The sequence below is a fragment of the Babylonia areolata genome, chromosome 33, assembly GCF_041734735.1.
Source record: "Babylonia areolata isolate BAREFJ2019XMU chromosome 33, ASM4173473v1, whole genome shotgun sequence".
In the NCBI taxonomy this organism is placed as follows: Eukaryota; Metazoa; Mollusca; class Gastropoda; order Neogastropoda; family Buccinidae; genus Babylonia; species Babylonia areolata.
This window is the reverse complement of record NC_134908.1, coordinates 11,907,158-11,920,748: the sequence shown is the minus strand read 5'-3', so window position 1 is coordinate 11,920,748 and position 13,591 is coordinate 11,907,158. Positions and strand designations below refer to the sequence as shown.

At 39.1% G+C, this 13,591-nt stretch overlaps 1 protein-coding gene across 1 annotated transcript in view; it reads right to left on the bottom strand.

The window, feature by feature from the left end:
- The window catches only part of LOC143277195 (isocitrate dehydrogenase [NADP], mitochondrial-like), a 36,275-nt gene that overhangs the window by 2,782 nt on the left and 19,902 nt on the right, over positions 1-13,591 (bottom strand). The window contains exons 4-9 of the mRNA XM_076581974.1: positions 10,869-11,029; positions 10,267-10,410; positions 9,646-9,782; positions 5,676-5,827; positions 2,975-3,087; positions 159-256 (exon numbers count right to left, since the gene is read on the bottom strand). Of these exons, the coding sequence (XP_076438089.1) occupies positions 159-256; positions 2,975-3,087; positions 5,676-5,827; positions 9,646-9,782; positions 10,267-10,410; positions 10,869-11,029 (805 nt within the window). The remainder of the gene's footprint in view (positions 1-158; positions 257-2,974; positions 3,088-5,675; positions 5,828-9,645; positions 9,783-10,266; positions 10,411-10,868; positions 11,030-13,591) is intronic.

Here is a 13,591-nt window from a genome sequence, read left to right as displayed (position 1 = left end):
AATGTACAAGAACAATACTCATTTTTAACACTCCTCTTCCCTGCACATCAGAGGTGCCCACAAGCCAGCCCCCACCTTGAAGAGCATGGAGATGGCAACCCCATATCCCTACATCTGTCCCCAGTCCAAATGATGAGCCATACGATACTGTCACTGACCTCTGCAGTTCTTTGTTGCCATCCAGTTTACCACGGTGCTCCAGACCCCGGGTCCAAGCAAAGATACTGGCGATGGGGTTGGTGCTGGTGGGGTTGCCCTGACAACACACACATCTTTCACTGGGGCGTGGCCATGATACAAACATGTGTCTTGGGGACGTGGCCAGGATGCAAACGTAATGTGGTGAGGCCAGGATACAAACGTCATGGAGTGAGAGGCCAGGATACAAACATGTCATGGAGGCATGGCCAGGACACGAACATATGGAGGTGTGGCCAGGACACAAACACCTGTCAAGGTGGTGTGGCCAGGACACAAACACGTGTCATGGGGGTGTGACCATGACAAACTTGTCAGGGAGGTGTGGCCATGACAAATATGTCAAGGGGTTATGGCCAGGACACAAACATCTATCATGGGTTTGTGGCCAGGACACAAACATGTTATGGGGGTGTGGCCATGACATGAGCCATGGGGGAATAGCAATGACATAATATCATGAGGTGGGGGAACAGCAAAGACAGAAATATCTATCATGAGGGCATGGCCACAACATACATGTCTGTCATGCATAACCAGCAAACAAACTCCAAAGAAAATTTGTTACAAAGTTTTTCTGTCAAATTATTTTTTTTCAACTTCTCCAACAAATAAATACCATCACTTCAATGAAGGTCAAGAGATCTGCACTATTCCAGAAAAACCAAGGATGCTTTGCTCAAAGTGATTAACTGAACACCAACAGTTTGTGGTCTACAAAGTGTTGGAATTAAATTGTAAATGTTTTAAATGGTTTCCATACAGCTGTATGCAGGTAAAAAAGTCAACAGAGCCTTCAGATTTTATTTGCTTAAGGGTCAGCTCATGGGTAAGAGAACCAAATAAAACACTGGAGACTGCAGATGGAAATACAAGACTTAGATGATGACTTGTTTTCTATTTGATTGCACACGTAAGTTTTTATTGTGATTATTTTCCAGGATTTTATTTCCACATCTATCTTGTAACATTAACTGTATTTTGAGCTGGCTGAAAAAAACAACAAATGGAAATGGAACTAGTGATATTTGTTACACCAGACCCTGCAGATTTTTTTTTCCAAAGGGGAGGTAACCTACTTCCGGGAGGTTATCGGCCGTAGCTACTTTCGTTTTCTCCGCATAGGTGGGTAGTAGTTTGCACAGGACAGGAATCAGACCCCTGCCAGAGTCTGCAGTAGTGGGTCATGGTTAAGTATGTGTAGTTAAATTTGTATTTTGAGCTGGCTGAAAAAAACGGAAATGGAATTTTAACTGGTGAGCTGAAAAAACAAACGGAGATGGAATTTGTAACTGGTGAGTTAAAAAAACAAACAGAAATGGAATTTGTAACTGGTGATATTTGTTACACCAGACCCTGTAGATTTGTTTTTCCAATCTCTTCTCTGAAACTGAGTCAATTAATACATTCATATTCTCATGACTACTGACAGTCGTAAGAGCAATATCAAACTATGACACAGTACAAAGCCTAAATCTATACACAATGTGAAGTGCTGTTCAAAAGGAATGGGAGCAAGGGAAGGATGAAAGTTGGGGGTTCTTACATGCAAACCAATTTTCCTTCCCATCCTCCATGTTGGAAACTTCACAACAAATGCTCGATCACTTTACTTGCAGTATGTGAAAGAAATAAGAGTACCTTCTGCTCTGAGCATCATGTTTTGACAGAACAAAAAGCTCAAAATTTCACCCAAATATCCGAATGACTGGAATTCCACAGCCCACACTGACATTTCTTTTTCTCTTCAATAATTTAGTTTTTGGGTGTGTAACATACACACTTATATGTATATTTGTGAATTTTTTGTACATATGCAGTTGTTTGTCAGTTAATGAGCAAGTTTTTATCATATATTAAACAAGAAAGGCAAGGCCTTCAAGACTCACTTGTGATACACTTTTAAAAAAATCCAAGCTTTTTATGTATTGAGTATAATGCATTTACTGTTATATTTATATTTTTTGTATTCTCTAAACTTGACACTTTGATCTGATATTCGACCCAACAAAAGATCTGTCATTATTATCATTTTTTGTTCAAACAGGAGCTTCTTTTGCTAAGCATGGAAGTTTTATTTATTGCAAACGTTTTGGTGTACACAGTAGAACAAGGGAAATTACTCTGCTGGGAACTTAGTTTGCTTTAAACTGATCTTTATCATCTTAAACATTACATTTTGAAATTATACTCAATACATAAAAAGCTTGGATTTTTAAAAAAAAGTGCATCACAAGTGCGTCTTGAAGGCCTTGCCTCTCTTGTTTCAAAATGTAATGTTTATGATCAGAAAGATCAGTTTAAAGCAAATTAACTCCACTAGCATTACAGAGTAATTTCCCTTCTTTACACTCTGCACCAAAACGTTTGCAAAATAAATAAAACTTCCATGCTTAGCAAAAGAAGATCCTGTTTGAACAAAAAATGATAATAATGACTGCTCTAGCTGTTGGGTCGAATATCAGATCAAAGTGCCAAGTTTAGAGAATACAAAAAATATAAATATAACAGTAAATGCAGTTTGCATATAATTAGGCTTCATTCTTTATTTTTTTGTGCCCATCCCAGAAGCGCAATATTGTTTTAAACAAGATGACTGGAAAGAACTGAATTTTTCCTATTTTTATGCCAAATTTGGTGTCAACTGACAAAGTAGTTGCAGAGAAAATGTCAATGTTAAAGTTTACCACGGACACACAGACACACACCGGGTTAAAACATAGACTCACTTTGTTTACACAAGTGAGTCAAAAATGAAAGAAAAAAAAATTGTAACCTTCTGGTGTTCACGGTAGTGGCGGGTGACAGTGCCGTGGGCAGCCTCTGCCTCAATGGTCTTCCCGTCAGGGCACACCAACACACTGGTCATCAGACCCAGGGATCCATAACCTGCAACACACCTACATGGTTCTGTAACCTGCAAAACACCCACACATACTTCTTAACTTGTTCCGTAACCTTCGCAACACCCACCTTCCTCAATTTATTCTGTAACCGGGAAAACATCCACATTCCTCAACTTCTTCTGTAACCCCAAAACACCCACACTCCTCAACTTGTTTTGTCTTTCTGGCAAAACGCATCAGTGACACAATCCACACCAATGCCCTTCTTTCAAGCAACAACTATATTTTTTCCTTTTTCTAGTCAGTACTGTACTGTTTGTAAAGCACAGATGATATAACTTTTTTCTCCCCATCTTTTTTTCCCTTTCTTTTCTTGTTTTGTTGCTGTGACAAGGTATATGTGTGTGGAGGGGAGGTCTGTTGTGCATGTGTGTGTGAGAGGGTGAGGGTTTATGAGTTTGCAAGCTAACAGTTTTGGCATCCATCCTGCTGATGAAATGTACTGGAATCATTCACGTTGTATGACACATGTAAAAATTATGTATCCATGTATGTATATATGTGTATATATACTAGCGCGTTGGGTTATGCTGCTGGTCAGGCATCTGCTCAACAGATGTGGTGTAGCGTGTATGGATTTGTCCGAACGCAGTGACGCCTCCTTGAGAAAGTGAAACTGAAACTGAAACTGTATATATACTGTAAACCGCTCATGGTTTGTAGAGCCAAGAACTGTAGGGATAGGTGCCCAAAATGTCCTGTTATCATTATCATCAACATTCCTTTACACTGTTTGGTAGCTCATGTCCATATCAACGTTTTGACTGGTTGATTGTTTCTCAGCTAAAGCCCAACCTGCCTTTAATCACCTAAATTACAAGTCCAGTAACATCCACTGAAAAAAAAATCTGAACTTTTTGTGACTGAAATTGTTTGCTGCAAGTTTTATGAGTGAACAATATAATATCTCCACCTCTCCAGTTTGGGTGAATGCAACTAACCCTCTTACCCCCAGGTTGCTCAGCACTATTCACCCCTGAAATCCTGTGCCAAGACGAGTAACTCTTGCAATTTTCAATAGTGGGTAATTATAAACATTGATTAAAAATATAATTACCTTCTTTTGTTGCACATGTTTATTTTTCCTGCATTCTACACATAATAAAGTTGCAGAAGAATTTTTGTTTCCAGGCTCATGTTGCTTTGTATTTACACACAAAAAAATAAATTTGATGGTCAACTTTGAAATTTTTTTTTTTTAATTACAGTATGATTTTCTTTTAAATAAGTTTATCTGGTCTGCAGTGACTTCTAACACATCATCTTTTTATTCTTTTTCTTACTCAACTTGAATTCCAACAATGAACATGCTGATTTTTACATTCTTTTCATTTTCAAGGATGGTGTGTTTTCCTATGATGGTCAGGAAAAAAACAACAGCAAACAAACAAAAACAAACCTACCTCACATGTATTTTCTCCATAATGAAAAGAAAAATATAATCCATTTAACTAGCAAAATCAGGAAGATTGTGCAGAATGTCAATATGTATCAGTGCAATCAACGACTGACAGTATCAATTCCGATGGTCTGGCGATCGATTTATGATTTCAGAGGTCCGGCGATCGATTCATGATTTCGGAAGTCCGGTGATTGGTTCACACACAAGTACCAACTACACTCTCAATATCAGTAAAACTCAGTCAGTGGATGTCTAGGTCACTCAGTACGCTCGACTTTCACAAAATTCTCATGCAGAAATCATCTTCAGAATAGTCGTTCGGATTACGCTACTACGATCGACAGTCATCGAACTCATCTTGCAACTTTGAAACTTCAAAACTTTGGCAAAACTTTACCGAATTAGTAGTATATTCCATTGAAGTAGCAAATTTAGGAAGATCGTGTAGAACGCCAATGAATATCAGTGAAATCAAGACTAACTCACTGACAGTATCGATTTCGGAGGTCCGGCGTTTGATTCATGATTTCGGAGGTCCGGCGATCGATTCACATTCAAGTGACCAACTTCACTCTCATTGTCAGCAAAACTCAGTCAGTCGATATCTAGGTCACTCTGTTCAATTGATTTTTACAAGATTCTCATGCAAAATCATTAAAACGGTTCAAAGTCATATTCAGAATCAGCGTTCAGATTACGCTAAAGCTGTCAGCAATCATCAAACTCGTCTTGCAACTTTAAAAATTCACAACTTTGTCAAAATTCTAGCAAATCGGACTCTGAAAAGTGCAAAATGCATGGCAGGAAGTGCCGAAAACGAGGTTGTCAATCTCGCGAGAGTCTCGTTTAGGTAAACAACAATGGCTGCATCCATAATAAGCACATGTTTAGACATTTTACCCCATCATCAGGTGTTCAGTTTCAACAGAATTAATCTCAAATGCTTGGTCACTTTTAAAATTTTCAAAATACATTTCTTTTGGGGGTTATGCTGGAAAAAATGAAAAGATTTTGCAGTAAAAATGTTTTTCAGAACTTAACTTCAGGACCTTCCAAAATATCAGACAAGGTACATATGCTTTCAGTAGTTCCAAATGACATAAGAAATATTTATCACATTTTATTTACCACATCCTCATATTTGTCAACACCAGCACACCCCAACTCACCCTGAGCAACGACATCAGACTGCACATCACCATCATAGTTCTTGCAAGCCCACACAAAGCCTCCTGAAGACTTCAAGGCCTGAGCCACCATGTCGTCGATCAGACGGTGCTCATACCAAATGCCCTGCTTGTCAAACTGGGCTTTGTACTGTCTGTTGGCAAACCACACAGCACAGATATGATACAGTGTTATCCAGTGTCTGTTGGCAAACTACACACCACAGATATGATAGTGTTATCCAGTATCTGCACTGTCTGTTGGCAAACCACACACACAGACATGATAAAATAATATCCAGTGCCTGTACTGTCTGTTGGCAAACCACATACCACAGACATGATACAGTGTTATCCAGTGTCTGCACTGTCTGTTGGCAAACCACACAGCACAGATATGATACAATGTTATCCAGTGTCTGTACTTTCTGTTGGCAAACAAGTGTCTGCCCTGTTTGTTGGCAAACCAGACAGCACAGATATGATAAAATGATATCCAGTGTCTGTACTGTCTATTGGCAAACCATAAACCACAGGCATGACACATGTTCTGTTATCCAGTGTCTGTACTATCTGTTGGCGAATCAGTGTCTGCACGGTCTGTTGGCAAACCAGACAGCACAGATATGATAAAATGATATCCAGTGTCTGTACTGTCTATTGGCAAACCATAAACCACAGGCATGACACATGTTCTGTTATCCAGTGTCTGTACTATCTGTTGGCGAATCAGTGTCTGCACGGTCTGTTGGCAAACCACACACCACAGATATGATAAAATGATATCCAGTGTCTGTACTGTCTATTGGCAAACCACAAATATGATATATAGTATTATCCAGTGTCTATAAACACAAGTCCACAACCATAAAAGTAAACAGAAGTTAAACCAAGAACTACTGCATGTGCACACACACACACACACACACCAACACACAGGGGAGGTAACAATGGCCAAGCCAAATATGGGGTGTGCTTGTTCCTGCTTTCTGTGTGTCTTGAGTTGTTGTGTGGAGGGGAAGGAGGGAAGAGTGGGGCTGATTTTGGGGGGTTTGGATGTTCAATGTTTACAATGGACATTTTAATTTAGTAACTACATTTGATGCAATGTCTGGTCATAATTCATCTTGTTTGTTTTCTTATGTGGACCAACCTGCATATGAGATGGATGATTTTTTCTCTTTAACATTCTTTAGTATGGAGTGCCCGCTAACGCTTGGTAAACACTCGCAATGCTGTGACATCAAGCACCTGCTGAAGCCCACTAAAATTCATGGCAAATGTGGGGGTGACCATGTTTATCATTGGAACTCATCTCTCAAGAATGTGATTTCCCACTGGCTGAAAAAAAATTGTGTCAATACATGCAACTGGTCGAAAATAAATAAGGCTGAGAGTGATTTGGATATTGACTGGGATGAAGTTGCTCGACTGTTGAATAAAGATAACTGGTCACATAGGAAGATAAGTATCAATAGAACATAAACAATATTTGCATCTGACAATTTGCTTTTCTCTAATGATTTTTAAATATATAACCATACTCAAATTACGGAGTTAATACCTTTACGGTGTGTTTTCAGTGAAAGTGAGTGTAGATGGGTGCAAGCACAAGATGGTTAAATAAAAAAAAACAAAAAAAACAACAACACACTATCATTTCAACTATTGTAATTGAAAAGTGCTTAGAGCAAAATCATTTGATTAGGTGCTATATAAATAAACTAATTATCATCATACCTCCACTCCAACATGACCGAACATTTAAAGCTTATTGTAAAATCAATGAAGTAATTTTAACTGCCAAATGCTATCAGCAAAGTGAAGAAAACAAATTCATCTTCTTTGTTTCTAATCTTAAAGCACCAGTTACTTACTATACAGATCACAGTTTTCCTTAACTGGAAAAATTCAACTCCCAAAATAATTCAGATATTGAATGCTTTGAAGGAATTATAGAGTAAGAGGAAGTCATGGATCTCCTTTATCCCAATCTCAGAGAAACTACATCTTTTGATTTTAATAGACATGTACAGTTGACACTCATCTATGTGATAGTATTAATTACATACGCAAGAGAGCTCACACACACACACACTGTCACAGATAACGCATGTTCACACCCTTAGGCAAGTTTACACACACATGGACACACACAGACATGTTCACACACACACGCACACACACAAATACGGTCAGTGCCTGAGAGAGGGAGAGAGTGAAAGAGGCATTACAGAGGATGAAACACACACTACAGCAAGAAGAAACCCAAACATGCACAACCGAATTCTAAAAAGTGCGGAATTTGTTCATCAGTAGTCTAAATGTGCATGTATGGAGATGGCTAGGGTTTGTGTTTTTTTTGTTTTTTTGTTTTGGTTTTCTCTCTCTCTCTCTCTTTTTCCCTAAAAAAAAAAGAGAAAAAAAGGCAAGTTATAATTTTCAAGCATGTTATGTTTTCAAAAATATCCGTCATGCTACTGATACTGATCATCAAACTCTCTCTAGTGGACAATGTTTTGAGTCTGACAAGTGATCACTGGAAAAAGGAAGATATGCAGCTCTAAAAGGTAATTTGCCATTGGCTGCTATTTCAAAAGAACCAATGGTATTATTTCTTACAGCATAATTTGTCTTTTGCCCACTACACACAACTCAACTCAAAATCACAATGCAAAGGACTCCAATGTCCTTCCACTTTAAAAACAACAACAAAAAAAGTCTCTACACAACAATCAGTCTCAGTGGATGAAGAGCCAAAACTGAAATGTTGCCAACAGCAGAAGACCGTCTACGAAAGGAGAGAACAGCTGTTCAAAACAACATTCATTTTTGTGATACACAATGAAACAAACATCAGTTAAACAAGAGAGGCAAGGCCTTCAAGACTCACTTGTGATACACTTAAAAAAAAAAAATCCAAGCTTTTTATGTATTGAGTATAATTTCAAAATGTAATGTTTGAGAAAGATCAGTTTAAAGCAAATTAAGTCCCCTAGCATTAATTACAGAGTAATTTCCCTTTTTTACTATCTGCACCAAAAACGTTTGCAAAATAAATAAAACTTCCATGCTTAGCAAAAGAAGTTCCTGTTTGAACAAAAAATGATAATGACTGCTCTTGTTGTTGGGTCAGAATATCAGATCAAAGTGCCAAGTTTAGAGAATACAAAAAATATAAATATAACAGTAAATGCAGTTTGCATATAATTAGGCTTCATTTTTTACTTTTTTGTGCCCATCCCAGAGGTGCAATATTGTTTTAAACAAGATGACTGGAAAGAACTGAATTTTTCCTATTTTTATGCCTAATTTGGTGTCAACTGACAAAGTATTTGCAGAGAAAATGTCAATCTTAAAGTCTACCACGGACACACAGACAAGCGAACACTGGGTTAACTCATTCCATACGAACGGCGAAAGAGACAACGTTAACAGCGTTTCACCCCAATTACCATCATCAAATATTGCAAGCGGAAGGCTCTTATACTGAAGACGTGAACGTTGACAAAGAATACCACAATTCTGACGACGGAAGCTAAAGGTTGGGTCATTCAGACACCCACTGGACATCCGAGGGGTCTGTGTAGAGGAGAAAAGAGGACTGGCCGTACTGAGTGAGTTAAAACACAGACTCACTTTGTTTACACAAGTGAGTCAATAAAAGGGTTTGACTGCTTCTTTCTGTGTGTGTGTGTGTGTGCCCGCATGCGTGCGCATAAGTAAGTTTCTGAAAGCACTGAGGACAAGCGCAAAATCTGTCTGGGCAAAAGAATTTCCCAGTGACTTGCTTGACTGGGCAAGTGGGAAAAATGAATGTTGAGCCCTGTATATTCCAACTCCTACTCCACGACACACACACTGAGAAAAAATTGTCATACTTTAAGACAGCCAGCCACACAGCTGTGGGGAGAAATGATGGTCATACTCCAACACACACAATCAGAGGTGAAGGGGAAAGTGATTATCGTACTTGTCATAGATCTCCTGGAAGATGTCCTTGAAGCGTCCATCGTATCTCTTGAGGATGGTGTTTTTGGTGCTCATGTACAGGGGCCAGCTCTTCATCAGGGCATACTGGAAGCTGGCGTGAGCAAAAGCTGTGATGGACTGCATGGAAGCAGAGAATGAATGAATTTATTTGTTGGGAATGTTGGAAAAAGTAAAGGCTTGTTTTCATCCTGCCCTCACAAAAACGGAAAAGCGATACAAAAAGCATAGGGAAATTTCCAAATTATTTCAAAAGACATGTTAATACATAATATGCATAAACATTACCTACAACACACATACATCAGAGAGAGAGAGAAAGAGAGAATCAATATACAGCCATAGCCCTATACTGAAGGGGTTTTACACATATGTACCATCAATACAATTGTTTTCAAAAAACAAAAAACAAAAAAAAAACAAAGGGAAAATGCATAATGAAATAATCTGACAGAAAAAAATCAAAACATTCAGAAAAAAAACCCCACAAAAAACCCAGCAACCCAGGTTAATGGATTAGCAAGGTAAATAAAAGGTAAAACTAAAAGAATACAAGACCCCCTCCCCCCACACATACATATAGCACAGTTTCCAGCACACGTACCTCATCAGTGTTGTACATGGCCATGCCCACACCCCCGCCAGATTTGAACTCAAAGACAGTGATGGGGTTGGGTTGTCCCCCCTTGGGTGTGAACACCAACTCCAGTTTGCCAGGCCCATCCATGACACAGTCCGTGGCTTTGTACTGTGGTCACACACAGCTGGCACTGTCACTAACTTCCTTTGTTTCCCTCTTTCCACTTTTCAATAGACATGTAGCATGCGTGTGCATGCATGTGTGTGTTCATGAGCATGAAGACAGAGACAGAGAGAGCAAGAGAGAGTGTGTGTGCACATGTTTCAATGAAATCTGTAATGGGCCCTGTGTGTGTGTGTGTGTGCGCGCGTGCGTGCACGTTTCAATGAAATGTGTAATGGGTTATATGTATGTGAGTGTGTGTGTGTGCAGAATGGTGCTGATTTTGCCTACACATTCCACATTTGTATATTTTTACATATGGCATATTCAATCTGAGAATATCATGTTGTCACTTGAATCAAACCTTATCACCTCAAGGACTTTATTCTTCTCTTAAGGTTCCTCTCTCTCACACACACCACTCATTCGATCACATTTCCTTCAACATTCCCCCTCTCTCCTACCTGGTCCCCATGGGCGTGACGACCAATGACAATGGGCTGTGTCCAGCCAGGCACCAGACGAGGGATGTTCTTGCACAGGATTGGCTCACGGAACACAGTACCCCCCAGGATGTTACGGATGGTCCCGTTGGGGCTTAACCACATCTTCTTCAGCTTGAACTCTGTTCACATGATTATATCAAATAAAAATGCGTATCTCATTGAATTATTATCTATTAACATTATTTTGTGAACAGATCTTAATAAAATTAATAATTATAAATAATTCTAATGTAGTGAAAATCTTCAAATCCTTGGAATAATGCGGTATATAAAACACAAAAAAATGAGCAATATCAGCAACAGAATTTGGATGTTCTAACAATTTCATGTCTTTCCACTTTAAGTGCTATTATGTGTATATGTGTGTGTGCAAGCATATGTCATGTGTGTACAGGAGAAAACACACGCATATGTGCTGTGTGTGAACAGATGTCATAATGATACCCATAATCCATCAGTCTCTTTTCCCAAATAAGCTGGTGTATGGAGATACACTTTCTATCAAACATCTGACAGACAACAGCTGCTGCTTCATATGGATTTTGCAGACATGGCTGACACAGTACTGTGCCACAAAAAAAGAAAAAAAAAAAAAAGAAAAAAAGGAAACTAAGATTTACCTATCTCCACTTATAAAAAAAATCTACAGTATGAAGACATAAGACACAGAAGTCGTTCTTTGGGGGCAGCAGCTGGCAACTGTTTCAGCATTGGTGAGACTATGATAAGAAAACATGTCAAATAATGAACATCATGGTACATAGGTTTTTGAAAAGCTGAGATGCTGGCAGGGATTGGGGCAGAGCCCTGTTGTGGGAGGTGGTCAGGGCCATGCCCCCTGAAGCTGAATCAAAAATACGGTTTTAAAGGCATTTTGAAGGCTCTATTGCAATCAAAATCAAAACAGAAAATTTATCTAAAAATAAAGTATTTAAAAGTTGCATGATGAATCAGTTATATCTTATAGTTATAAGCTATTTTGATCTATACACAGACACACATAAACTGAAAAACACCACCACCACAAACATACATTTTTTTTTTTTTTTAAAGATCTTTAACCTTTCCCGTACGTCGCCTAAAATTTTGCGCGCCGTACATCGTGGGTGTGCAGAAACCCATGGTTTCTAAGAAGGAATGACCCCTCGCTGTACGTCGTGGGTGTGCAGGCACCCATGGTTTCTGTGTACGAACTAACCCTTCGCTGTACGTCGTGGGTGTGTAGGCACCCATGGTTTCACTGAAGAAATAAGACCTTGCCGTACGTCGTGGGTGCACAGTAACCCACACCTGTCCGTAAAGCAAATTTGACTTTTCTTCAGCAGACTTGCATGCGCAGTTTCCACTTGTGCGTGTAGGCTATTTACTCCAGTGCTTGACCAGGCGCATTGTGAATAAGTTTTGCCCGTGAGAAGAGAGTGTTGTTACTTACAAAAAACGGTTTTTTTTTTGTTTTTTTGTTTTTTTTGGTTTTTGTGTGTGTGTGTGTGTGTGTGTGTTGTTTTTGTTGTTGGTTTTGTTTTGTTTTTAGCGGCTACACGCCCATCCTCTTTCGGTCAAGGCAGATGCCCTAACATAGCAGCAACAGCCTGGTATCAGTCCCCCCCTTCCCTTGGCCTAGATCTCGGCATTCCTGGCTGGCTGGCTGGCTTTTTTTTTTCTTTCTTTTTTTTAGCCATAGTCGGGTTTTCTCTACTTTGAACAGATTTGGATAAGAATAAAATTTCTATATCAACTATCTTTCTTTTTTTAGCCATAGTCGGGTTTTCTCTACTTTGAACAGATTAGGATAAGAATAAAATTTCTATATCAACTAGATTTTAGATCAATTGATTTCAGACTTACAAAAATATCCAGTTCTTAGAAAGGCACTTTAATTCCAACTAGATAAAAAGCTATCAATCAGTTGCTCCCGATCATTCTCTACAAGAAAAACAGTTCATTCAATATTGTTGAAGATATCTAGTGCAATAAATATTGTTTTCTGAAATTAGTTACAACTTTAGAGTAAAACTTGCCGCAGACTTGAAACGGGATACGATCAACAAAAGACAAGGTCACTCTCATCTCTCTCTGTAGCGAGCCCAAGTGACGTCACGTCGACAACGCGTGGCGCGCAAGCTTTGCATGGGTGGCTCCACACCCACGACGTACGGCGTGCAAGGTTTATTCTTTGGGAGTATGGGTGTCGTCACACCCACGACGTACTGGGACATTAATTGATTAATAACTTCTTTGTTTATGTATAAAAGAAAATAATGTTCAGTGGATATGTAGTAAACTATATTATGGACAAAGTCATGAAATTATGTGGAAGTGGCTTCAATATTACTTGAGTTACAGAGCAAAAACACTTGTCTGGGTGATTTCACACCCACGACGTACGGGAAAGGTTAATTGTGCAAGGGTGTGTGCATGCATGTGCATTGTTTTCAATGCTTGTGTATGTGCGCGTACGTGCATGCGTGTGTGCACTTGCGTGTGTGTGTTTTCAATTCAATCATGTGAGTATGAGAGAGAGAGAGACAGAGAGAGAGAGAGAGATACTTATTCAGCTCTGTGCGTTCATGTGTGAGCACGTATGACTAGGAGAGAGAGAGACACAGAGAGAGTGTACATGCATCTGTATTCTTTTCAGTCTGTGTCAATATGTGTGTGTGTATATGTGTGTATACATATAT